Source organism: Somniosus microcephalus, chromosome 8 (genome assembly GCF_052327205.1).
Source record: "Somniosus microcephalus isolate GS21.2 chromosome 8, FLI_Smic_1.0, whole genome shotgun sequence".
Classification (NCBI taxonomy): domain Eukaryota; kingdom Metazoa; phylum Chordata; class Chondrichthyes; order Squaliformes; family Somniosidae; genus Somniosus; species Somniosus microcephalus.
In genome coordinates, this window is record NC_140994.1 from 220495744 (window position 1) to 220523425 (window position 27682).

Consider the following 27682-nt stretch of genomic DNA (forward strand, 5'->3'; position numbering starts at 1 on the left):
GCAGATGCAGTATAGTGTGGATAAATGCGAGGTTATCCACTTTGGTGGCAAAAACAGGAAGGCAGATTATGATCTGAACGGCAATAGATTGGGAAAAGGGCAAGTGCAACGAGACCTGGGTGCCCTTGTGCACCAGTCGCTGAAGGTAAGCATGCAGGTGCAGCAGGCGGTTAAGAAGGCAAATGGTATGCTGGCCTTCATAGCGAGAGGATTCGAGTACAGGAGCAAGGATGTCTTGCTGCAGTTGTACAGGGCCTTGGTGAGACCACACCTCGAGTATTGTGTGCAGTTTTGGTTGCCTTATCGGAGGAAGGATGTTCTTGCCATGGAGGGAGTGCAGCGAAGATTCACCAGGCTGATACCTGGGATGGCAGGAATGACGTATGGAGAGAGATTGGGTCGATTAGGCTTATATTCGCTAGAGTTTAGAAGAATGAGAGGGGAGCTCATTGAAACTTATAAAATTCTAACAGGACTAGACAGACTAGATGCAGGAAGGCTGTTCCCGATGGCGGGGGAGTCCAGAACCAGGGGTCACAGTCTAAGGATAAGGGGTAAGCCATTTAGGGCTGAGATGAGGAGGAATTTCTTCACCCAGAAAGTGGTGAACCTGTGGAATTCTCTACCACAGAAGACAGTTGAGGCAAATTCATTAAATATATTCAAGAAGGAGTTAGATATATTTCTTAAGGCTAAGGGGATCAAGGGATATGGGGAGAAAGCAGGGACAGGGTATTGAATTTGGATGATCAGCCATGACCGCATTGAATGGCAGAGCAGGCTCGAGGGGCCAAATGGCCTATCTTCTATGTTTCTATAACCCTCTACTCCCTTCTCCCTCATATGCTTATCTAGCCTCTCCTTAAATGCATCTATAGTATTCGCCTCAACCACTCCCTGTGGTAGCGAGTTCCACATTCTCACTGCTCTCTAGGTAAAGAAGTTTCTTCTCAATTCCCTATTTGATTTCTTGGTGACTATCTTATATTGGTGGCCTCTAGTTTTGCTCTTCCACACAAGTGGAAACACTTTCTGTATCCACTCTATCAAAACCTTTCATAATTTTAAAGACTTCTATTATGTCACCTCTCAGCCTTCTCTTTTCAAGAGAAATGAGACCCAGCCTCTTCATCCTTTCCAGATAGGTATAACCTCGCATTTCTCACATTTCTGGTATCATCCTTGTAAATCTTTTTTGCACCCTCTCCAGTGCCTCTATATCCTTCTATAATATGGTGACCAGAACTCTACGCAGTACTCCAAGTGTTATTACAGCAGGACAGCTCAGCATGAATGCACATATCAGTTTTGGTGGGATTTCATACCGTGTTATGGAGGTGGAAGGACAGTGTGCCAATCCATTGTACCACCCAGTCTTCCAGCAGTATCCATTCTTTATCTGATTAGCACAGGAAGTTAGGTTTCAGGAAGTACTGTACCTGCATTCCTTCTTGGCCAGAGATTCCAATGCCCACATCAGCAGCCTGGATCATACTGACATCATTGGCCCCATCACCTGGAAGATAAAATACATTGTTGCATGTTTTAACACACACTTCATCAGTTATGCACAGATTGATCGCAAACAAGTTTTTGCTGTTGCCCTGTGTCTCCTTTAAATATAAGCTAAGTACATGTATGGCAAATAGTGCAAGTATGAAAGTAGAGAGATAAGAACAGGAACAGACCAGTTGGCCCATGAGTCCATCCCATACCATCATGGTGCATTTGAGCATCATTATTCGCAACACGCCCACTCACCAACAGCCATGGAATCTCTTGGGAAAAGCAAAAATGCCCTGCAAATAAACCTAGGCCAATTCAGGGGGAAAAGAAAATCTGGGAAATTCCTCTCCAACCCCCAACGGCGATCAATTCAATTCAATTTAATTTTTATTTGTCATATATGCAGCAGACGTGTGCACTGCACAATGAAATGTTGATTTTTACGAGTCCTCCAAACATTGGAATAAATATGGCACAACAATGATAAAATACTAATAGAAATACAGTAAAAATAAATAAAACAACAGTAATAAATAATAATAAATTATACGTTCATGAGTCTTATGGCCTGGGGGTAGAAGTTGTTTCAAAACCTGCTGGTACGAGACCATATGCTTCGGTATCTCTTACCAGATGGGAGCAGGGTGAAGAGGTTGTGGCTGGGGTGGCTCGCGTCTTTAATGATTCTCAGGGCCTTCCCCCGGCACCTCTCGGGGTAGATATCCTGGACAGCAGGTAGTTTAATTGTTATAGTATGTTGTGCAGCTTTCACCACCATCTGTAGAGCCTTGCAGTCTGTGGCGGTGCAGTTGCCATACCAGGTAGTGATGCAGCCGGACAGGATACTCTCGATGGTGCACCGGTAGAATTTGGTGAGAATCTGGTGGGCCATTCCAAATTTCTTCAGTCTCCTGAGGAAGAACAGGCGTTGGCATGCCTTCTTTGTTAGGACGTCAATGTGATGAGACCACGTTAAGTCCTCCGTAATGAATACACTCAGGAATTTGAAGCTGCTGACCCTCTCCACCTCAGCCCCTTCGATGTAGATTGGGGTGTGTCCCTCCCCCTGCCACTTCCTGTAGTCCACGATCATCTCCTTTGCTTTGCTGATGTTGAGGGAGAGGTTGTTGTACTTGCACCATTCTGCTAGAGCTCTTACCTCCTCCCTGTAGCCTGTCTCATCGCCATCTGTGATCAGGCCTACAATGGTAGTGTCATCAGCAAACTTGATGATGGAGTTGGAGTTGTGCGTGGCCATGCAATCGTGAGTAAACAGGGAGTACAGAAGGGGGCTGAGCACACAACCCTGGGGAGCTCCCGTGTTCAGGATCAGTGTTGAGGAGGTGTTACTGCCTATTTTCACCACCTGGGGTCTGCCCGTCAGGAAGTCCAGGATCCAGTTGCATAGGGAGGTGTTAAGTCCTAGCTCACTGAGCTTGTTGACAAGCTTGGAGGGGATAATGGTATTGAATGCTGAACTATAATCAATGAACAACATTCTCACATAGGTGTTCCTCTTATCCAGGTGTGATAAGGCAGTGTGCAGTACAGTGGCGATGGCATCATCCCTAGATCTTTTTGGACGGTAAGCAAATTGGAGTGGGTCCAGTGTGTCAGTTAGTAAGGAGTTGATGTGGGTTTTGACCAGCCTCTCAAAGCACTTCATGATGACAGAAGTGAGTGCTATGGGATGGTAGTCGTTTAAACAGGTTACTTTTGTTTTTTTGGGGACTGGAATAACCGATGTCATCTTGAAGCAGGTGGGGACTACAGACTGGTACAGTGAACGGTTGAATATATCCGTAAACACGGCTGCCAGCTGGTCAGCGCATGCTCTAAGGACACGCCCAGGGATTCCATCTGGACCGGGTGCTTTGTGGGTGTTCACTCTCTTAAAAGTCTTGCTCACATCAGCCATGGAGATTGAGAAGACCCGGTCGTCCTGAGCCGCGGGCGCCCTTGTAACAGGCCAGTTGTTGTTGGCCTCAAGCCGGGCGTAAAAAGTGTTAATCTCGTCCGGGAGAGAGGCATTGCTGGGCATGACACAGCTGGGTTTCCCTTTGTAGTCCGTAATAGATTATAGTCCACTCCACATCCTTCGCGAATCTGAACTATGATAGTGTGACTCCACTTTATCCGTGTATTGTTTTTTGCATTTTTGATGGTTTTTCTTAGCTCGTACTTTGCATTCTTGTACTCATCTATGTCCCCAGAGTTGAATGCAATGGACCTTGCTTTTAGCATAGCACGGATATTGCCATTTACCCATGGTTTCTGGTTGGGAAATGTTCGTACAACAATCCTCGGAATGACGTCATCTATGCACTTGTTTATGAAACTAATGACTGAATCTGTATATGTGTTGATGTCATTGGGATATGTTCCGGAATGCCTCGGACAGTCAGTGGAATCAAAACAGTCTTGTAACATAGCGTCTGATTGATCCGACCACCGTTGTAGAGATCTCATCACAGGCTTTCCTTGTTTCAGTTTTTGCCTATAAGTGGGTAGCAGCAGGATGGAGTTGTGATCTGATTTGCCGAAGGGAGGGCCTTGTATCCATCCCGGAACGGCGTGTAAACGTGATCTAGTGTGTTCTTGGCTCGCGTTGGGCAGGTGATATGCTGATGGTATTTAGGCAGTATTTTCTTCAGATTGGCTTTGTTGAAATCGCCAGCCACGATGAATGCAGCCTCTGGATGGGAAGTTTCAAGCCTGCTAATGGTCCCATACAGCTCGTTTAGTGTCCTATTTGTGTCGGCCTGTGGTGGAATATACACCGCTGTAATGATCACGGATGAGAACTCTCTCGGGAGGTAGAAGGGTCGGCATTTGATCATCAGGTGTTCAAGATCGGTTGAACAAGATGATGTAAGTAGTTCCACGTCGGAACACCAAGAACTGTTGATCATAAAGCATACTCCACCCCTTCTATTCTTCCCCGAGTCCTTTGTTCGGCCTAGCCGGTGAATGTTGAATCCCTCTGGTTGAATGGCCGAAGCCGGTATCGATGGATCAAGCCAAGTCTCAGTGAAAATCAAGACGTTGCAGTTCTTAATGTCTCACTGGAAGGTGAGCCTCCCCCTGAGTTCATCCAGCTTATTGTCCAGTGACTGCACATTCGCCAGGAGAATACTCGGAAGGTGGGGGTGGTGTTCACATCGCCTCAGCTTCACTAATGCACCTGCTCGTCTGCCCCGCTTGCGCCGTCGTTGCTTCCTGATCACAGGAATGAAGTCAGGTAAGCAGGTGGGAGGGTAGATGGTAGTAGCAGCAGAATCCCAGTTCGAAAAATCGGGGGTAGTTCCTATATCTCTGGACGATCTTATGTCCAGAAGTGATTGACGGCCGTAGCGGATAAGCGAAGAAACAGTACTTACAAAATTGTTTAATAATAACAATAAAATAATAAATAAAGTGGAAAGTTGTGGACAAGCTCATAAAACAGCAGCTACCCTCATGAGCCATACAGGTCGGTTAAACAGTAGAATATATTTTTAAAAAAACAACGAAACTACTAATACTAAAACTAGAATGCTAAATACTAAACAGTAGAATACTAAAAAACTAACAGTACGATATATTAAAATACAAGATCAAGACGAGTTCCAGGACATCACAGTGACCATAAAATATCACCCAATATTCCACCTAGCTTTTGTATGCTGTGATATCACTCAGCCAGAAACTCATCCAGTTACCTTTTGAATGCTTGCAGAGAATCTGTGCACACTGCAGGGGCAGCCAACTTGTTCTAAAGGTCAATGACCCCCTACAAAAACAAAAATCTCCTGACATCTAACCTAGTTCTATGCTTACGCAACTTAAGATATCTAACACGAATAATCCATCCTCATGGACACTGTCTACATAGATACATAGATACATAGAAGATAGGAGCAGGAGTAGGCCATTCGGCCCTTCGTGCCTGCTCCGCCATTTAATGAGATCATGGCTGATCCTTTAATTCAGTATCCCGTCCCCGCCTTCTCTCCGTAACCCTTAACCCCTTTTGCCCGTAGAAATATATCTAATTCCCTCTTAAATATATTTAATGAGCTGGCGTACACTGCCCTCTGTGGCAATGAGTTCCACAGGTTCACCACTCTCTGAGTGAAGAAATTCCCCCTCATCTCTGTCCTAAATGGTTTAGCCCTTATCCTTAAATTATGTCCTCTAGTTCTGTTTTCACCCGCCAAGGGAAACATTCCTTCTGCATCCAGTCTGTCTAGACCTGTCAGAATTTTATACACTTCTATGAGGTCCCCTCTCAATCTTCTAAACTCCAGTGTGTACATCCCTAAACTACATAGTCTCTCCTCATAGGTCATTCCCGCCATTCCTGGTATCAGCCTGGTGAATCGCCGCTGCACCCCCTCCATGGCAAGAACATCCTTCCTCAGATGAGGCGACCAAAACTGTACACAGTACTCGAGGTGTGGTCTCACCAGTGCCCTGTACAGCTGCAGCAAGGTATCCCTGTTCCTGTATTCTAACCCTTTTGCTATGAAGGCCAGCATACCGTTTGCCTTCTTGACCGCCTGTTGCACCTGCATGCTCGCCTTCAGTGACTGGTGTACAAGAACACCCAGGTCTCTCTGTACTTCCCCCTCTCCCAATCTATTGCCATTTAAATAATAATTTGCCCTCCCGTTCCTGCACCCAAGGTGGATAACTTCGCACTTGTCCACATTATAGTGCATCTGCCATTTATCCGCCCAATCGCCCAGTCTGTCCAAATCGCTCTGGAGCTTCCTGGTCTCTTCCTCTGAGCCCACCCCCCCTCCTAGTTTAGTGTCGTCTGCAAATTTGGAAATGCTGCATCCGACTCCCTGATCCAGGTCATTAATGTAAATTGTGAACAGCTGGGGGCCCAGGACAGATCCCTGTGGTACCCCACTTGTTACTGCCTGCCATTCAGAAAATGAGCCGTTTATTCCAACTCTCTGTTTTCTATCTGACAGCCAGTTCCCTATCCACGCCAAAACTTTCCCCTTTATCCCATGAGCCTCAATTTTCCATGCTAATCTTTTATGTGGGACCTTATCGAAGGCCTTTTGGAAGTCCAGGTACACCACATCTACTGGCTCTCCCCCATCTATTCTACCAGTTACTCCCTCAAAAAATTCCAATAGATTAGTCAAGCACGATTTACCCTTTGTAAATCCATGTTGACTCTGTCCTATCCTGTCCCCATTTGCTAAGTGCTCCGCTATTTCATCCTTAATGATGGACTCCAGCATTTTGCCCACAACTGATGTAAGGCTTACAGGTCTGTAATTACCTGCTTTTTCCCTACCCCCCTTTTTGAATAGTGGGGTAACGTTAGCTACCCTCCAATCCATCGGCACTGTTCCCGAGTCTAATGAATTCTGAAAAATCATCCTTAGTGCATCCGCTATCTCTAGGGCCACCTCCTTCAGTACCCTAGGATGCATGTTATCAGGCCCTGGGGATTTGTCCACCTTCAATCCCTTTAGCTTCCTTAACACCATATCCTTAGAGATATTGATTTGCGTCAGTTCCTCCTTTGCCAATGTCCCTATTTTTCCCGATATCCCAGGGAGGTTTTTTGTGTCTTCCTTCGTAAAGACTGACCCAAAGTATGCATTTAGTTGATCTGCCATTTCCTTATTTCCCATTATATATTCCCCCGTATCTGACTGCAATGGACCAACTTTGGTTTTCACCAGTCTTTTCCTTTTGATATATTTATAAAAGCTTTTGGAGTTAGTTTTTATATTTTCCGCCAGCTTGTTTTCGTAAGCTATTTTGCCCCTCTTGATCATGCCCTTTGCCCTCCTTTGCTCTATCTTAAACTGTTCCCAATCTTCCGCTCTGGCGCTTTTTTTGGCTATTTTATACGCCCTATCTTTGGATTTTATGCTGTCTCTAATTTCCCCTGTTATCCACGGTTGAGTCACCTTTTTAGATTTCCTTTTATGCCAGATTGGTATAAACAATTTTTGCAATTTTGTCATTCTATCTTTAAATGTTTGCCATTGTTTATCTACCTCCAGTCCTCTCAGGAACGTTGTCCAATCAGACCTACTCAGTTCCCGTCTCATGGCATCATAATTCCCCTTGTTTAAATTCAGGACCTTAGTCTCTGAGTCAATTTCTTCGCTCTCCATTTCGAGTGAGAAATCGATCATGTTATGATCGTCTAGTCCCTTCATTATTTTAAAAGACCTCAATTAAATCTTCCCAATGTCTGCACTTTTCTAAAGTAACAAGACCTAGCTGTCTACGACTATCATGGTAAATATAGTATGCACAAGCAATAATATTCATGGAAAATGTAATTATGTCTTTCACAATCTCAATCCTCGTCAAATCATATGATTCAATCACATTAGCCTTAAGTATGTGCCTATCACAGATTAACATGCTTTATAGTGTGTTCCAAGGCAATAACACATCTCAGATCAATATTGGTAAACAATATTTATGTTGTGACATAGTTTCTGCCCCTTGACTGGTTATTGTCTTGTAATATTGCTGACTGTGCACAAGAGGACCAATACTGATAACTACCCTGCACTCTCAGTACTTCCTATAACAGCCAAGAACTCAGGTCTACTATAAGGCAAAGCTCCTGTAAGAGGGAGTGTGTTCTACAAAGTTTTTGCTGGGTAACATGATTTAACATTATATTAGAAGGACCCGCCATGATATAGCGTGCTTAGCATTCCAACATGCCTTGAATAAACATGGGTTAGGACCGATTTCCCACACAACTAATTTCTGATCTTGATTGCAATGATGGGAGGGGCTCTGCCACTTAGTGTGGGGGAGGGGAAATAACCATATCATGGACTCTTTTCATGTTGATTAGCAAGAGATATCAGCAATAGCCCAGGAGTAAGCTATCTGCCCATTCTCTCAATGAGGAATAGTGGATTTCTACAAAAATAAAGAAGCAAAAGGGAATTTTTGGGTGAATATTGTATCTTTGTATTATCTTTAACATTTGTAAACACTGGGAAGCACAGAGGGTTAGACTCTGGCTCCAGATTTATGGAATGAAAGTCTCCACTGCTGTTAGTTGGAGCAGCATCAACTGGGCATTGGTCCAGAATGTAAAACTATCCCCAATTCACCACTAAATGACAGTCTCACTCATAGAGGCCAGAACGATTGCTGGTGTGTGAAGTGGAACAATTCACACCAGTGCAGTAAGGATGCTCTCCTGACAGGGCTAAAACATGTATTGGCGCTGAGTAGGAAGAGCTTTACTCAAACAGCTTGTTGTGTTTTAATGGGCTTGGGAGTATTTGATGCCAATATCGGGTGAGAAAAATGAAAGAAAAAGGTCTTAATCCATAGCTCTGACACCCATCACTCTGATGAACACAGAAAAACTCCACAATGAGATATATAGATATTTTTTAATTGACAAACTATGGCTCATGCTAGTAAAAAAAACCTCCAATATATTTGTGTCCTTTTGTCTCATGAATTTTAACCAATGCGATTATGGTGTTGAGTATTATCCATTTTTAATACACTGGCCACATGATTGTTTTATTTACTTCATTTGAACAATGTCCAAATTTAATTATTTATAGGGTATACATTTGATACAAGTAATTCATAACACTGAAAAATGTAAGAAGTACAGTTGTAGAGTATTGGGAATCCCAAGGAATTCAAGCTAACAATGGTTAGTATCATAGTAAGTCTTGGATACTGATCACCCGAGTTGGAAATCCACACACTCCATTACTGCAGATCCTGCATTTCCCAGAGGGCAACTGTTTTCTAGTTTTGGCCAAGTTGATCTAATGAGAAACTTTCTGTGCATGCGTTCTGATGCATTCTTCAAGCACAGTTGGGCTGAATTTACCAAAGGATTTGGGGGGTGGGGGTGGGGGGAGAAAATAATGGCATCTAATTGTATCAAGCAAAACCTGAGAGGGCGGGTTTGGAGGCGGGTCAAGGGTTAAAATAGTTTTGATTGATGCCGGGTTCTGATCCTGCCGTGAACCCGCCTCCAAACAATTTTCCTAAGTGTCTGGTCCCCAACTTGCGCATGGACCGGACACCTAGCAGCAGGAAGAGGATTAAAGCCACTTACCTGTCTGTTAACAGGTACTTGATACTTGTTAACAGGCTCTTTTACAATTTTGCCACTTCTGCCTCTGGGTTCCTGATGTCCGGACACTATGCTAGGTAAGTGTGGCATGTTGTGAGTCTGCATTGTTTCTGCATTGATGATAGCTGCAGAAGTGGTGTGAAGGATCCAGTGGTACACTGGTGAGTTTCAGAGGTAAGAAAATGTTGTGAAAATCATTTTTAATGTATTTAGACTTTTCTGTAGGTGACAAGTTTTGAATTGTTTGTGCAGTCCCAACTCATTGGGAGAACCTCTCTCAACAGTAACGGATCGCTTCCGTCACCTCACCTGCAGCTGCCATCTGTTCTAGCTTAAGGAAGGAGTCACTGGAGAGCCTGGGTGCACGAGCTCACCTTTGTACAGTGATGGTCAGTGATTGCAGCACCTCAATGCTGTCAAACACTGAGAAATGAGCTGTCAAAAAAAAATTGTGCGTGATCTCTAAGAAAACATGCAGATAACGTGTCATCAAATGAAGTCATCTGACCAGCTTCCTTTTAATTGGCCGGCAAGCCCGCAGGGCAATCAGTGTAAAATCACGTCTGTGGGCCAGATGTAGTTGGGGGCGGGACTGGAAGCCGTAAATCACCTGACCTGCTCCCAACCCGCCTCTATTTACAAAATCGCGGCCTAAGTCTCAAATGAACAAGTCAAGAGTTAGAAGTTCATTTCCACATCTTTAAGGAATAATAGAAAAAGGATATATACCTATCGCTAGTGTCATGACCTTCAGATGAGCTCGGACCAGCTTGACCACCATGCTTTTCTGCAGAGGAGTGGAACAGCAACACAGCACAGATTGGCAACACTTCGCCAGATCCAGGAACTTCTTCTGTAGGTTCCCATGGAAGATCACATTCAAAGTGTTTCCATCAATCACCAGACCAAAGCTGGGCTTGGTGGTGGGTTTGAATGCAGAGGAAACAGGTGCAAAGTTCACAGCCAATTTGGAAGTAGTGCAATTTACTCCACTGTACCTTCTCACTTCATCCAAGATGCAATCCAGCAAAGATTCACAGGTCTCCTGTTAAATAAAAATGTTTTTAAAAAACTACAGTTTAGAAAATAGAATATTCATTTGAATAAGCTACTGCCAAGGATCACTCCAACTATCTGTTCATGTCTAACACTGTACAGGACATGGCTAGATGTTGTTAACTATGCAATATAAAATCTGCTAGATTTTCACAAATAAGAATGAGACAGCCAAGCTCAGTTCAGCTTTCAATTTCAGTTTCAAAAATGTCAAAAATCACATGCGAGATCATAATTGCAATTTTATTTTGTAAAGGAGGACAGGCAACGATTTCTATATATAACTGGAGTATTTAAAAAAAAGATCAGATAGCAGTATGTTTGCCAAAAGCGGATAGGTTTTCTGCCCAGCTAAATCTCTGCCCCTCCCAGTAGTTGGTTACAAAGCAGCAATGAGAGAGTTGTCAGTATATCAGCTGAATATCCTCCCGGCTTCAGAACAATGCACACAGACTTAATAAAGGCGAGAAAATTATGAAAAGTATCAGAACAAAAATGAATGCATGCATGTACACACTCAGACAAACACATGGAGCAGAATTTTCTCAGCGGTGTCGGGATGGTGGTGGGTTCCGGTCCTACTCCCAGCTGCAGCCACTTTGTCAAAGGGATTTTCCCTTGATTGGCCTCGTTAAGCCCGCCCAATTAACAGGAAGCGGGTCTGATGCCGTCATTTGATGACGCGTCATCAGCCAGTTTCCTTAAAGGGACCACGGCCACATTGAGTTTGACAGTTGTTCTGTCAGTGTTTTACAGCATTGAGGTGCTGCAAACACTGATGAGCACTGCACAAATGTGGACGCTTGCACTCAGGCTCACCCGAGTCACAGCACGCAGGGAGGTTCTCTTCCATTCCAAGGGTGGAAGAGACCTCCCAAGGACACCAACGCAGCCTGGTTGCACATTGCACAGGAGGGCAAAAGCAGGGATGTTGTCAGGAGTCCCTGGCTGCAGTGGAGCCAAACTTTCAATGATCTCAGTGGATCGTGAAACGTTACTCCAAAGCCACGCTCAAACTCACCCTGCTGCGCCATTCAACACATCCCCTTCTTCTTTCTTAGGCAGTCCCTCGGAACTGAAGATGACTTGCTCCCACATTAAAAATGAGTTCTTAGGTGACTGATGAGTCCAATGCGGGACCTACAATCTTTGTCACAGGTGGGACAGACGGTGGTTGAAGGGGCGGGTGGTTGGGGTGCTTGGGTTGACGTGTGCTCCTTGCGCTTGGCTTCTGCTTGTTCCCGGCGAAGAGACTCGAGGTGTTTGGCGCCTTCTAGGATGCTTCGCCTCCACTTTGTGCGGTCTTGGGCCAGGGATTCCCAGGTGTTGATGGGGATGTTACACTTTTTCAAGAAGGCTTTGAGGGTGTCCTTGAAGCATTTCCTCTGCCCACCTGGGGCTCTCTTGCTATGCCGTAGCTCCAAGTAGAGCATTTGTTTTGGGAGTCTCGTCTCAGATGTGTGGACAATGTGACCCGTCCATCGGAGCTGATTGAACATGGTCAAAGCTTCGATGCTGGGGATGTTGGCCTGAGCAAGAACACAGACGTTGGTGCGCCTATCCTGCCAATGGATTTGCAGGATCTTGCAGAGGCAGCATTGGTGGTACCTCTCCAGTGCTTTGAGGTGCCTGCTGTACATGGTCCATGTCTCTGAGGCATACAGCAGGGCAGGTATCACTGCTGCTCTGTAGACCATGAGCTTAGTGCCGGGTTGGAGGTCCTGGTCTTCAAACACTCTCTTCCTCAGGTGACTGAAGGCTGCACTGGCACATTGAAGGCGGTGTTGGACTTCATCATTGATGTCGGCTCCAGAGGTATGGAAAGTGGTCCACGTTGTCAAAGGCCTTGCCGTGGATTTTGATAATTGGGGGGGGGTGGGGGCAGTACTGTGTGGTGGGGCCAGGTTGGTAGAGAACCTTTGTCTTACGGATGTTTAGTGTAAGGCCTATGCTCTCGTACACTTCGGTGAAGGTGTTGACGATGGTTTGGAGTTCGACCTCCGAGTGAGCGCAGACGCAAGCGTCATCTGCATACTGTAATTCGACGACAGAGGATGGGACGACCTTGGATCTGGACTGGAGGTGACGGAGGTTGAACAGTTTCCCGTTTGTTCTGTAAATTAGCTCCACTCCAGTGGGGAGCTTACTGAGGGCGAGATGGAGCATTGCAGCAAGGAAGATCGAGAAAAACGTTGGTGCGATGACACAGCCTTGCTTGACCCTGGTTTGTATGTGAATTGGGTCTGTGGTGGAACCGTTGGTCAGGATCACGGCTTGCATGTCGTCGTGAAGCAGGCGGCGGATGGTGACAAACTTTTGAGGGCAGCCGAATTTGAGGAGAACACTCCATAATCCCTCATGGTTGACAGTGTCGAAGGCCTTTGTGAGATCAAAGAAGGCCATGTACAGCTGTTGGTGCTGTTCCCTGCATTTCTCTTGTAATTGATGTGTGGTGAAGGTCATGTCCATTGTGCCCCTTAGTGGGCGAAATCCGCATTGCGACTCTGGGAGGAGCTCTTCGGCCACTGGGAGAAGGCGATTGAGGAGGATTCTTGCGATGACTTTCCCTGTGGCAGACAGCAGGGAAACTCCTCTGTAATTACCGCAATCGGAATTGTCACCTTTCTTGAAGATGGTCACAATTATGGCATTTGAGATCCCCTGGCATGCTCTCCTCCTTCCAGATAAGAGAAATGAGTTCATGAATTCATGCCAGCAGTGCTTCTCCGCCATGCTTTAGTGCCTCGGCGGGGATTCCATTTGCTCCTGAGGCCTATCAACACATCCCCATCACTCTGCCTTGCATACCCTTAACCTGCACATCCTTACTCATACCAACATACCTTGCATCTCCACCCATCCCTAAATACATTGTCGCTTCCCCATCTTAATAGACACCCCTCACACTGACCATCATCCTACTGCAAGCATGCCAACTAACAACACACAAGGGTAGGCACTTGAGAGGTTTAGCCAATGTCCATGTGAAGTTTCTGGTAATGAGTTGTCATACAGTGAAATCTATATTTTCAATACTGCACCTTATTAGACAGGTCTGTGTGCAACTTGAGAAGTGTCTTACTGAGTTCCAGTGGATGTTGAGACATACCTTTTGCACCCCCCCCACCCCCCTGCTTATAGTGATGAGCATGCATGGAATGGCTTGGACATTAAAGGGATGCTTTATGGTGCTGGTGTGGGATAGTGTCAACCTGGCGCGGAATGGTGTCAACGTGGCGCATCATGTGGCAGCCAGGGTTTACAGTGTCAAGTGAAGTTAATCTGGCCATGGTGATGCCATCGCTGGTCTTCTGGGCAGTAATGTTGTCAGGGGCTGATGCCCTCTGTCCTCATAGAATCATAGATTAGAATCATAGAAATTTACAGCACGGAAGGAGGCCATTTTGGCCCATCATGTCCGCGCTGGCCAACAAAGAGCTATCCAGCCTAATCCCACTTCCCAGATCTTGGTCCATAGCCCTGCAGGTTAGAGCATCCCAAGAGCACATCCAAGTACTTTTTAAGTGTGGTTAGGGTTCCTGCCTCTACCACACTTTCAGGCAGCGAGTTCCAGACCCCCACAACCCTCTGGGTGAAGAAATTTCCCCTCAAATCCCCCTCTAAACCTTCCACCAATTACTTTAAATCTGTGCTCCCTGGTTTTTGACCCCTCTGCTAAGAAACAAAGAAGATAGGAGCAGGAGTAGGCCATTCGGCCCCTCGAGCCTGCTCCGCCATTCAATGCGATCACGGCTGATCATCCAAATTCAGTACCCTGTCCCTGCTTTCTCTCCATACCCCTTGATCCCTTTAGCCTTAAGAAATATATCTAACTCCTTCTTGAATGTATTTAATGAATTGGCCTCTACTGCCTTCTGTGGTAGAGAATTCCATAGGTTCACCACTCTCTGGGTGAAGAAATTCCTCCTCATCTCTGTCCTAAATGGCTTACCCCTTATCCTTAGACTGTGACCCCTGGTTCTGGACTCCCCGACCATTGGGAACATCCTTCCTGCATCTAGTCTGTCCAGTCCTGTCAGAATTTTATAAGTTTCAATGAGATCCCCTCTCATTCTTCTAAACTCCAGCGACTATAAGCCCAATCGACCTAATTTCTCCTCATACATCATTCCTGCCATCCCAGGTATCAGCCTGGTGAATCTTCGCTGAACTCCTTCCATGGCAAGAGCATCCTTCCTCAGATAAGGCGACCAAAACTGCACACAATACTCAAGGTGTGGTCTCACCAAGGCCCTGTACAACTGCAGCAAGACATCCTTGTTCCTGTACTCAAACGCTCTCGCTACGAAGGCCAACATACCATTTGCCTTCTTAACCGCCTGCTGCACCTGCATGCTTACCTTCAGTGACTGGTGCACAAGGACACCCAGGTCTCGTCGCACTTCCCCTTCTCCCAATCTATTGCCATTCAGATAATAATCTGCCTTCCTGTTTTTGCCACCAAAGTGGATAGCCTCACATTGATCCACATTATATTGCACCTGCCATGCTTCTGCCCAATCACCCAACCTGTCCAAATCATCCTGGAGTTTCTCGGCATCCTCCTCACAGCACACACACCCACCCAGCTTTGTGTCATCTGCAAACTTGGAGATATTACATCTAGTTCCCTTGTCTAGATCATTAATATATATTGTGAATAGCTGGAGTCCAAGGACCGGTCACTGCCTGCCACTCGGAAAAAGACTCGTTTATTCCAACTCTTTGCTTTCTGTCTGCCAACCAGTTCTCTATCCAAGTCAATACCTTGCCCCCAATCCCATGTGCCTTAACTTTACACACTAATCTCTTATGCGGGACCTTATCGAAAGCCTTTTGAAAGTCCAAATACACCACATCCACTGGTTCTCCCTTATCTTTTTTACCAGTTACATCCTCAAAAAATTCCAGTAGATTAGTCAAGCACGATTTACCTTTTGTAAATCCATGTTGACTTTGTCCGATCCTGTCAATGTTTTCCAAGTGCTCTGCTATTACATCTTTTATAATGGACTCTAGCATTTTCCCCACTACCGATGTCAGGCTTACCAGTCTGTAATTCCCTGTTTTCCCTCTACCACCTTTTTTGAACAGTGGGGTAACATTAGTTACCCTCCAATCCATGGGTACTGTTCCAGATTCCATCAAATGTTGGAAGATGATCAGCAATGCATCTACTATTTCTAGGGCAACTTCCTTAAGTACCCTAGGATGTAGATTATCAGGCCCTGGGGATTTATCGGCCTTCAATCCCGTCAATGTCCCTAACACCATTTCCCTACAAATACTGATTTCTTTCAGTTCCTCCCTTTCATCAGACCCTATGTTGCCCGACATCTCTGGGAGGTTATTTGTGTCCTCCTTTGTGAAGACAGAACCAAAATATGTATTTAATTGGTTGCCATTTCTTTGTTCCCCATTATAAATTCCCCTGATTCTGACTGCAAGGGACCTACGCTTGACTTCACCAATCTTTTTCTCTTCACATATCTATAAAAGCTTTTACAGTCAGTTTTTATGTTCCCTGAAAGCTTACTCTCATATTCTATTTGCCTCTTCTTAATTAATCCCTTTGACCTCCTTTGTTGAATCCTAAACTACTCCCAATCCTCAGGTTTACTGTTTTTTCTGGCCAATTTATATGTCCTCTCCTTGGATCTTATGCTATCCCTAATTTCCCTTGTTAGCCACAGTTGAGTCACCTTTTTTGTTTTATTTTTATGCCAAACTGGGATGAACAAATTCTGTAGTTCATCCATGTGGTCTTTGAATGTTTGCCATTGCCTATCCACCGTCAACCCTTTGAGTGACATTCCCTAATCAATCCTACCCAACTCGTGCCTCATACCATCGTAGGTTCCTTTATTTAAATTCAGGACCCTAGTTTCTGAGTCAACTACTTCATTCTCCATCTTAATGAAGAATTCTATCATATTGTGATTGCTCTGACCCAAGGGGCCTCGTACAACAAGATTACTAATTAATCCTTTCTCGTTACATAATACCCAGTCTAAGATGGCCTGATCTCTGGTTGGTTCCTCGACATATTGGTCCAGGAAACCATCCTGTAAACTCTCCAGGAATTCCTCCTCCACAGTATTGTTACTAATTTGGTTAGCCCAATCTATATGTAGATTAAAGTCACCCATGATGACTGCTGTGCCCTTATTACACGCTTCTCTAATTTCCCTTTTAATGCCATCCCCAACCTCCGCATTACTGTTTGCAGATCTATATACCACTCCCGCTAACGTTTTCTGCCCCTTGGTATTTCTCAGTTCTACCCATACAGATTCCACATCATCAGAGCTAATATCCTTCATTACAATTGTATAAATCCCTTCTATAACCAGCAATGCTACCCCACCCCCCTTTCCTTTTTGCCTATCTTTCCTGAATATTGAATACCCCTGGATGTTGAGTTTCCAGCCTTGGTCACCCTGGAGCCATGTTTCCGTAATCGCAATCAAATCATATTCGTTTACCTCTATTTGCACAGCTAATTCATCCACCTTATTACGAATGCTCCTCACATTAAGACACAAAGCCTTCAGGCTTGTTTTTTAATGCTCTTAGACCTATTAGAATTATTATTTACTGTGGCCATGTTTGATTTAAACCCTTGATTTCTCTGACTGCCACTTTTGGTTTTTCTCCTTCCTATCTTTTGCTTTTATCCTGGTTTCCCTTTCCTCTGTCTCCCTGCTCAGGTTCCCAACCCCCTGCCATTTTAGTTTAAACCCTCCCCCAGAGCACTAGCAAACACTCCCCCGAGGACATCAGTCCTGGCCCTGCCCAGGTGCAAACCATCCGGTTTGTACTGGTCCCACCTCCCCCAGAACCAGTTCCAATGTCGAAGGAATTTGAATCCCTCCCCATTGCACCATTTCTCTAGCCACGTATTCAGCTCAAATATCCTTCTATTTCTACTCTGACTAGCATGTGGCACTGGTAGCAATCCTGAGATTACTACCTTTGAGGTCTTATTTTTTAATTTACCTCCTAACTCCTTATATTCAGCTTTTAGGACCTCATCCCGTTTTTTACCTATATCTTTGGTAACTATATGCACCACGACAACTGGTTGTTCACCCTCCCCTTCCAAAATGTTCTGCAGCCGCTCGGAGATGTCCTTGACCCTTGCACCAGGGAGGCAACACACCATCCTGGAGTCTCATTTGCGGCCGCAGAAATGCCTATCTATTCCCCTTACAATAGAATCCCCTATTACTATAGCTCTACCCCTCTTTTTCCTCCCGTCCTGTGCAGCAGAGCCACCCCTGGTGCCAGGAAGTTGGCTGCTGCTGCCTTCCTCTGATAAGCCATCTGTAGTGTATGTACCTTTAAGAGCCCCTGTGTACTGTAATACCAGTAGTGACCACTCGGGTATATAAGCCTGTATAGCGTCTTGTATCTTTTAGTTCACCTCCAGACTTTGTTCAGTAAACACCTGTTAAACCAACTCCTGCATTCCGTGTCTCCATTAACACACGGACACAACAGTGGCAACGAATTGGAAACGGACTTACCTGCAATTCGGCAGCACCTCAAGGAGATCGATTCCTCAGACGAAGGTCGAAAAAAAAAAGAAAAAAAACTGTGGTTTCACCAGCTAGCCGGGCTGGTGGTAGGTACTGCACTAATCCTTCAGGGGCGGCGGGCTGGGGCTCGATCGGGTGGCTCTGCAGCGGGGCCGAGCAGCGAGTCGGAAGGTGGAGGCAAACAGAGATGGAGGGTGGAGCACTCGGGAGATGGCCGGTGCTGCAAAGCAGGTCGGCATTCGGACCAAGCAGAGGGAGGGAAAAGTCCCAGAGAGTCTGGCGGGAACGAGTCTCCAACTATTAAAAATATCTGTGTAAATAAAAACCACGGAGAACAGCGTTGTCAGCAGCGGCAGCGGCGGGAAAGCACGGGAGGCGCCATTTTTTCTCGGCAGGGAAGAAAGGAAAGCACGGGAGGCGCCATTTTTGATTTTCAGGATGCCTAAGACTGGCAATATTACTGCTTTCGATAGTGATATAGAGGATTGGACCACATATGTGGAAAGAGTCGAGGTATATTGCACAGCAAATGAAGTAGAGGATGATAAAAAGGCATCGGTACTTCTAAATCTGATGGGCGCAAGGACATACGGGCTGTTACAAAACTTAATCACTCCAGCCAAACCGATGGACAAGAATTTTAAGGAGATTGTTGATACCCTACAGGAGCACTTAAACCCAACACCGCTGCTGATAGCGGAACGATTCAAATTCTTCAGGAGGAATCAGCACAAGAATGAAAGTAACGCTGATTACCTCACCGAATTAAGAAAGCTGTCAAAGCACTGCCAATTCGGGGCAGGACTGGCAGATTCTCTACGAGACAAATTCGTCTGCGGTCTCCTAAGTGAAGGAACACAGAAAAGGCTACTTTCTGAGAAAGATTTGACACTGGACAAGGCTTTCAGTGTGGCTGTATCATACGAAGCAGCAGCAAGAGGAGCTGCAGAGATACAGCAAAAGCCACAGGACTTCGGCACCCATGAAATGACACGGGGTTTCGAGAGATGTTATCGCTGCGGCAGATCCACCCATGACCAGAGGGACTGCTGGTTCAAGGACAAAGCATGCAGGCAATGCGGAAAGATGGGACACATTGCACGTGTATGCCGATCTGGAAACAAAAAATCCACTGACAGAAAAAAAATCAATAAGGAAAAGTACAGAAAGGTACAAATGATGACGGACAGTAGCTCCGAAGACCAGAAGAGCGATAGCGACTCCGGAAACAAGAGACTAAGCTGTCTCAAATTACATAATGTAATTGCCAAAGAAGATTACCAGACCATTTGGGTTACCCTCACGATAGCGGGGTCCCCAGTTAAAATGGAGCTAGATACAGGATCAACTCTGACCGTCATAAGTCGACGGGATTACGAGCGGCTATTTCCGCATATACCTTTGAAAGACACATCCATTATCTTGAAGACATATACGGGGCAGAAAGTATACCCCAGAGGGAAAATAAAGGTGCCTGTTGTATACAACGGCAAGGAAATACAGAAGTTGCATTTATACGTTCTGCAAGATGGTGGTCCACCATTGTTGGGACGTGAATGGATCAGGAAGATACATTTAGACTGGCACTCCATTCAGGCACTGACGGTGACCAGTTAGAAAAAAAATGATGATGACGTCATACCTGAACGATTAAAAGACATCTTGGCTAACGCCAAAGAAGTGTTTCAACAGGAACTAGGAAACTTGAAAGGCGTCACCGCCTCAATAAAAGTGGAAGATGCGGCAATTCCCAAGTTTTTTAAGACAAGGCCGGTGCCATGCGCAATTCGTCCAGCAGTCGAGGCAGAGCTGGAGAATTTGGAAAAAGCAGGCGTGTTATCCAAGGTAGATTGGAGCGAGTGGGCAACACCCATCGTCCCGGTCATGAAGAAAACGTTGAATAATGATAAATCTGAAGAACAGAGAAAAATTCGCATCTGTGGGGACTTCAAGGTGACTGTAAACCCGGTCCTTCACTCGATACAGTATCCTCTTCCAAAGATAGAAGATATTTTCGCCTCACTATCCGGAGGGAAACGTTTCACCAAAATTGACTTGGCACAGGCATATCTACAGATGGAGGTTGAGGAGGCCTCTAAAAAGTATCTCACGATAAAAACACATAAAGGCCTGTACCAGTACAATCGACTGGTTTTCGGAGTAGCATCAGCTCTAGCTATCTGGCAAAGAGCTATGGAGCAAGTCCTGCAAGGGATTCCGGGGACTCAATGCTACCTAGATGACATCCTTGTAACAGGAGAAAACGGCAACGAGCACCTTGCCAATTTGGAGCAGGTGCTCACTAGGGATTTGGGAAATTAATGGTGGGAAACATGGAGATGGCAAAAACACTGAACAATTATTTTGTATCAGTCTTTACAGTAGAGGACACTAAGAATATCCCAACACTGGACAAACAGGGGGCTCTAGGGGGGGGAGGAACTAAATACAATTAAAATCACTAAGGAAGTGGTACTTGGTAAAATAATGGGACTCAAGGCGGATAAGTCCCCTGGACTTGATGGCTTGCATCCTAGGGTCCTGAGGGAAGTGGCGGTAGGGATTGTGGATGCATTGGTAATAATTTTCCAAAACTCCCTGGACTCAGCAAAGGTCCCGGCAGATTGGAAAACTGTTAATGTAACACCCTTATTTAAAAAGGGTAGTAGGCAGAAGGCTGGAAACTATAGACCTGTTAGCCTAACATCTGTGGTTGGTAAAATGTTAGAGTCCATTATTAAGGAGACAGTAACGGGACATTTGGATAAACATAATTTAATAGGACAAACTCAGCATGGTTTCATGAAGGGGAAGTCATGTTTGACAAATTTGCTTGAGTTTTTTGAGGAAGTAACATACAGGGTGGATAACGGAGAACCAGTGGATGTAGTGTATTTAGACTTCCAAAAGGCATTTGACAAGGTGCCACACAAAAGATTATTGCTTAAGATAAAAAATCACGGGATTGGGGGTAATATTCTGGCGTGGGTGGAGGATTGGCTCTCTAACAGAAAGCAGAGAGTTGGGATAAATGGTTCATTCTCAGACTGGCAATCAGTAACTAGTGGTGTACCGCAGGGGTCAGTGCTGGGTCCCCAACTCTTTACAATCTATATTAACGATTTGGAGGAGGGGACCGAGTGTAACATATCAAAGTTTGCAGATGATACTAAGATGGGACGGAAAGTAGTGAGTGAGGAGGACATAAAAAACCTGCAAAGGGACATAGACAGGCTAAGTAAGTGGGCAGAGATTTGGCAGATGGAATACAACACTGGAAAGTGTGAGGTTATGCACTTTGGCAGGAAAAATCATAGAGCAAGTTATTATCTTAATGGCAAGAAACTGGAAAGTACTGTAGTACAAAGGGATCTGGGGGTCCTGGTGCACGAAACTCAAAAAGTTAGTGTGCAGGTGCAGCAAGTGATCAAGAAGGCCAATGGAATGTTGGCTTTTATTGCTAGGGGGATGGAATATAAAAACAGGGAGGTATTGCTGCAGTTGTACAAGGTATTGGCGAGACCGCACCTGGAATACTGCATACAGTTTTGGTGTCCATACTTAAGAAAAGACATACTTGCTCTCGAGTCAGTACAAAGAAGGTTCACTCGGTTAATCCCGGGGATGAGGGGGTGGTCATATGAGGAGAGGTTGAGTAGATTGGGACTCTACTCATTGGAGTTCAGAAGAATGAGAGGCGATCTTATTGAAACATATAAGATTGTGAAGGGGCTTGATCGGGTGGATGCGGTGAGGATGTTCCCAATGAAGGGTGAAACTAGAACTAGGGGGCATAATCTTAAAATAAGGGGCTGCTCTTTCAAAACTGAGATGAGGAGAAACTTCTTCACTCAGAGGGTGGTAGGTTTGTGGAATTTGCTGCCCCAGAAAGCTGTGGAAGCTACATCATTAAATAAATTTAAAACAGAAATAGATAGTTTCCTAGAGGTAAAGGGAATTAAGGGTTACGGGGAGCGGGCAGGAAATTGGACATGAGTCTAGGTTCGGAATGGTCATGGCTCTGTGGGTAGTGGAGTGGGCCCAGGGGCCGTGTAGCCTGGTTCTGCTCCTACTGTGTTCTAATTATGTGTTAGATTTCAGGAGATGGTTTTATTCCTGTTCCTGGCTGCGGTGGAGATCGCCTTTACAGAAGGTAAGTACTGTAGAAAATAAAGGGACAGAGTGATCTCCTGGAAGAATTTTGATCGCCTAGATGGGTCGGAGAGGAATTTCCCAGATTTTTTTCTCCCAAATTGGCCATGGGGTCTTTTATCTGGTTTTTCGCCTCTCCTGGGAGATCACATGGGTTCGGGTGGATGCAGAGTGATAGAAGATTTGAGGTTAGGATCAGATCAGCCATGATCTTATTGAATGGTGGAGCAGGCTCGAGGGGCCGATTGGCCTACTCCTGCTCCTATTTCTTATGTTCTTATGTTCACTAGGCTGAGAGAATGGGGCCTACGAGCAAATCGCCCCAAGTGCGAATTTTTCCAGAAACAAATATCATATTGTGGCCATATAATTAACGAAGAAGCGTTGCATAAGTCACCTGAAAAAATTGAAGCGGTCATAAAAGCCCCAGCACCTGAAAATGTCTCACAATTAAGGTCGTTCCTGGGATTGATAAATTACTATCATAAATTTTTACCGAACTTATCAACTGTTCTGCACCCTCTTAACGCACTGCTACAAACGGGAGTAATTTGGAAATGGAGCGAAGACTGTAAACGTGCCTTCCATAAATGCAAAGGCTTGATCACGTCCAAGGAAGTGTTGGCTCATTACAACCCATCACTGCCAATCAGACTGGCGTGCGATGCATCCCCTTACGGCGTAGGAGTGGTATTATCGCATAGATTCCCTGATGGTTCGGAGCGGCCGATAGCTTTTGCGTCACGCTCATTGAACTCAGCTGAGCGTAACAATGCCCAGGTCGACAGGGAAGCACTCAGCCTGGTGTGGGGAGTGAAGAAATTCAACCATTACCTACACGGACAAAAATTTACCTTGTTGACTGACCATCAACCCCTCGTCTCCATATTCAACCCTAAAAAGGGCATTCCCATTATGACAGCGCAAAGGCTACAGAGGTGGTCCCTTTGCCAAGGGGCACACCAATATGACATAGAATACAAAGGATCAAAACAGCATGGGAATGCTGACGGTTTATCGCGCCAACGGTACAAGAGGCACCTACAGTGGACCCAGTGGAGATGTTCCACTCAACCATAGTAGAATGTCTACCAGTAACAAATTCTACCATTGAAAAGGAAACGAGAAATGACCTGACTCTCTCACGAGTCTACGATTTAACGGTGAAGGGATGGCCAGCACATGGTGAACCACTGTTGCCAGCATTCTCGCAAAGAAGAGAACAGCTGTCAGTGTGCCGAGGAACCTTGATGTGTGGATCCAGAGTGGTGATTCCACCCAAACTCCAGGATAGAGTGCTAAAGGAGCTTCACGAGGGGCATCTGGGTGGAGTGAAAATGAAGAACCTAGCCAGAGCGTTTGTGTGGTGGCCAGGTATCGATGGAGACATCGAAGAAATGACCAAGAGCTGTCTAGGATGCCAGAAGGTCCAAAACGCCCCACCACAAGCCCCTCTACATCCATGGGAGTGGCCCTCATCTCCATGGCAAAGGGTACATATCGACTTTGCTGGTCCATTTATGGACTCAATGTTCTTAATTGTGGTTGATGCACACTCCAAGTGGCCGGAGGTAATAAAGATGTCCTCCACCACCACGGAAAAAACCATCACAGTATTAAGGACCATATTTGCCAGGAATGGGCTGCCTGAACAGATCTGTTCTGATAATGGACCGCAATTTGTGTCCGAAGAATTCAGGAAGTTCTTAAAAAACAATGGGGTTAAGCACTACACGTCCGCCCCATACCATCCCGCCACCAATGGATTAGCTGAAAGGCTTGTCCAGACCTTCAAGAAGGCCATGGGTAATGAAGACATAAATCTACAACATAAGGTAGATAACTTCTTGTTTGCATACAGGAATGCAACACGTGGTTACAAACCAAACTCCCGCCATGATGTTTTTCAATAGAAGACTAAGATGCTGGCTGGATTTGATCAAGCCAAACATCAGAAGGAACGTAGAGAACCGGCAATTTCAAGGCATGAATGAAAGGCCAACTAGAACCTTCCAGATAGGTCAACAAGTTTTGGCCCGGGACTACCGTACCGAGAAATGGCAGCCTGGAACTATTTGCACACGACTAGGACCGCTGATGTATACCGTGGACATTGGTGAAAGCATAACAAGGCGCCATGCTGACCAGATCATAGAGTCATCTGAAAAGGGACAACCTACACCACAACTCTATACGCCTAATGATGAAGCAGAGATACCCATAGTATCTACCTACGATCCGGTGATACTGGAACCAGATGAACCCGACACTGGCATTCAAGCCGAATCGACCTTGCCAAAAGAACCTACTACACCACCGAGGCGTTATCCGGACCGAGTCAGAAAGCCTCCAGAGAGATTGACTTATAATTGATTAACTGCAGCAAATGTGTAGATTATTGTTCTTGTAAACATGTTAATTAATGATTACTTAAAATGTTATGTACTAATTATCTAAAAGGGGAGGAATTGTAGTGTATGTACCTTTAAGAGCCCCTGTGTACTGTAATACCGGTAGTGACCACTCGGGTATATAAGCCTGTATAGCGTCTTGTATCTTTTAGTTCACCTCCAGACTTTGTTCAGTAAACGCCTGTTAAACCAACTCCTGCATTCCGTGTCTCCATTAACACACGGATACAACACCATCCACCTCAACAGTATTCAAAGTGGTATATTTGTTTGAGAGGGGGATGTACACAGGGGACCCCTGCACTACCTGCCTGCACCTACTACTCTGTCTGTTGGTCACCCCTTCCCTTTCTGCCTGTCCATCCTTTGCCTGCGGTGTGACCAACTGCTGAAACGTGATATCCACGATGTCCTCAGCATCGCGAATATGTATCCAATCGCAGCTGAAGCGCCGCAATGCGGTCTGCCAGTAGCTGCAGCTGGACACATAGGGAAATAGGTCCTTTCTATCCACTTTTTCTAGGCCCCTCATAATTTTATACACCTCAATAAGGTCTCCCCTCAGCCTCCTCTGATCCAAGGAAAACAGACCCAGCCTATCCAGTCTTTCCTCATAGCTAAGATTCTCTACTCCCAGCAACATCCTTGTAAATCTCCTCTGTACCCTCTCTAGTGCAATCACATCTTTCCTGTAATGTGGTGACCAGAACTGCATGCAGTACTCTAGCTGAGGCCTAACTAGTGTTTTATAGAGTCAAGCATAACCCCCCCTGCTCTTGTATTCTATGCCATGGCTAATAAAGGCAAGCATTCCGTATGCCTTCTTAACCACCTTATCTACCTGGCCTGCTGCCTTCAGGGATCTGTAGACATGCACGCCAAGGTCCCTTTGTTCCTCTACACTACACAGTGTCCTACCATTTAATGTGTATTCCCTTTCCTTGTTAGCCCTCCCCAAATGCATTACCTCACACTTCTCCGGATCGAATTCCATTTGCCACTGTTCTGCCCACCTGACCAATTTATTGATATCTTCCTGCAGTCTACAGCTTCCTTCTTCAGTATCAACCACACAGCCAATTTTAGTATCACCTGCAAACTTCTTAATCATACCCCCCTATATTCAAGTCTAGATCATTGATATATACCACAAAAAGCAAGGGACCTAGTACTGAACCCGGCAGAACCCCACTGGAAACAGCCTTCCAGTCACAAAAACACCCATCAACCACTACCCTCTGCTTCCTGTCTCTGAGCCAGTTTTGAAACCAACTTGACACTTTGCATTGGATCCCATGGACTTTTAACTTTGTGACCAGTCTGCCATGTGAAACCTTATCAAAAGCCTTGCTAAAGTCCATATACACTACATTAAACGCACTATCCTGTGCAGCATCAGGTGATGGTGAGAAGGTGGGTGATGTTGTTGATGCTGCTGGTGTGCCTGGTGATGTTGGTGTTGGGGCTGATTGTGGAAGGATTCAGAGGAGCAAGGCAAGATAGTTTCTAGGGCACCGATGTTACTGCAATAGATGGCAGCTGCAGGAGAGATGACAGAAGCGATCTGTCAATGGTGAGAGAGGTTGTTCCAATGAGGTGGCACTGGACATACAGTTGCCTCTAAACACTTGCAAGCTAAAGAAATCTATATGTATTACAAATGCAGTAGCCAACAGTTTCTGCACTCTGAAAGTGACCATCTGCAACATGGCATCCTTTACACCACTTCTGCAGCTGTCAGCTTATCAGATATATCAGAGCAGACTCAACTCACGCCAGGGCGAGCTGGCGTGTTCCCCGAGCAGCGGGTAACCTGTGGGGAAGCACGTAAAATTGAAAGGAAGCCTCAAAATAGCATTAAATTGACTGTTAACAAGTCATTTAATGATCTCAATTGTCTCCCCCGCCGCTTGGTGTCAAGACAGTTCTGCTGACAGACCAGACACCTGGGAGACTCGCGTGGAGGCGGGTTGACAGTGGGTTCCTACCTGGCTCGTCACTGACAAACCATCTGTTGACATGAATTTCTTCCTTGAAGAGGTTAGGGGGGGACAAATTTTGAAGGATGAATGTGCCATGACAACCTCCTGCATATCATGTGTCAATATGTCACATCATTTTCATCTTGTCATAAACAACCTGTACCTTCAGGGAGTGGAAGCCTTTCTGTTGAAGAAGTGGAGGGAACTGTCTGTAGGCCATAGAAAACATCGTAGATGCCATCTATTGCACTCTGGACCTTAGGACACCCAGATCCCCATAAAACCGGATGGCTCTATTTCACTGCTGCCTTGCTGTGAAGTCAAACTGGATGAATTCCCCAGCTCTCCTGTAAAATGCATCAGACACCCAATGAATGCATGCCTATACCACAGCCTGGCTGATATTAGAGTTCCCCGATGGCTGCCCGAGATATCCCAGTGCCATAAAAGTTGAGTACGGCCATTACCTTCAGAGCCACAGAGAAAGCAGTGCAGGCAGATGACAGCGGCTGCAAATCTTTATGCAGTAGCTGGCCAAGCTCCCCTCTTGCCTCTTTGGTGATGCGCTCTCTTCTAATTCACATGCCTTCACTAAAAAGGTCCTCATAGGACTTGCATTCCCTATATATTTTTTTGAGGAGTGTATTATCTGGTACGGCACATCCTCTTAAGTAACGTCTCCATCCTCAGCTGCACTTGCTGTTCCATTACAATGGCACGTAAAAAGTATGCCCATAAAGAATGTCATCCCTGCACCCAAGATGCCTCGCTGGTCTGCTTGGCTCAATACTACACAAGAAGGTACATTTCCACAGATACATATTTAATGCAAGAAAATATTAATGCTGTTTCCTTAAAAGGCTAATAACGGTAAATGACAACCTATTTCCTTATACTTGTCCTGCTCCAGTTAAGTTCCACATCATCTAGCCACAA

General features: G+C 45.4%; 1 protein-coding gene across 1 annotated transcript in view; it reads right to left on the reverse strand.

The window, feature by feature from the left end:
* Nucleotides 1-27682, reverse strand: part of atp10b (ATPase phospholipid transporting 10B) — a 225986-nt gene that overhangs the window by 26752 nt on the left and 171552 nt on the right. The window contains exons 15-16 of the mRNA XM_085995733.1: nt 10334-10649; nt 1440-1516 (exon numbers count right to left, since the gene is read on the reverse strand). Of these exons, the coding sequence (XP_085851859.1) occupies nt 1440-1516; nt 10334-10649 (393 nt within the window). The remainder of the gene's footprint in view (nt 1-1439; nt 1517-10333; nt 10650-27682) is intronic.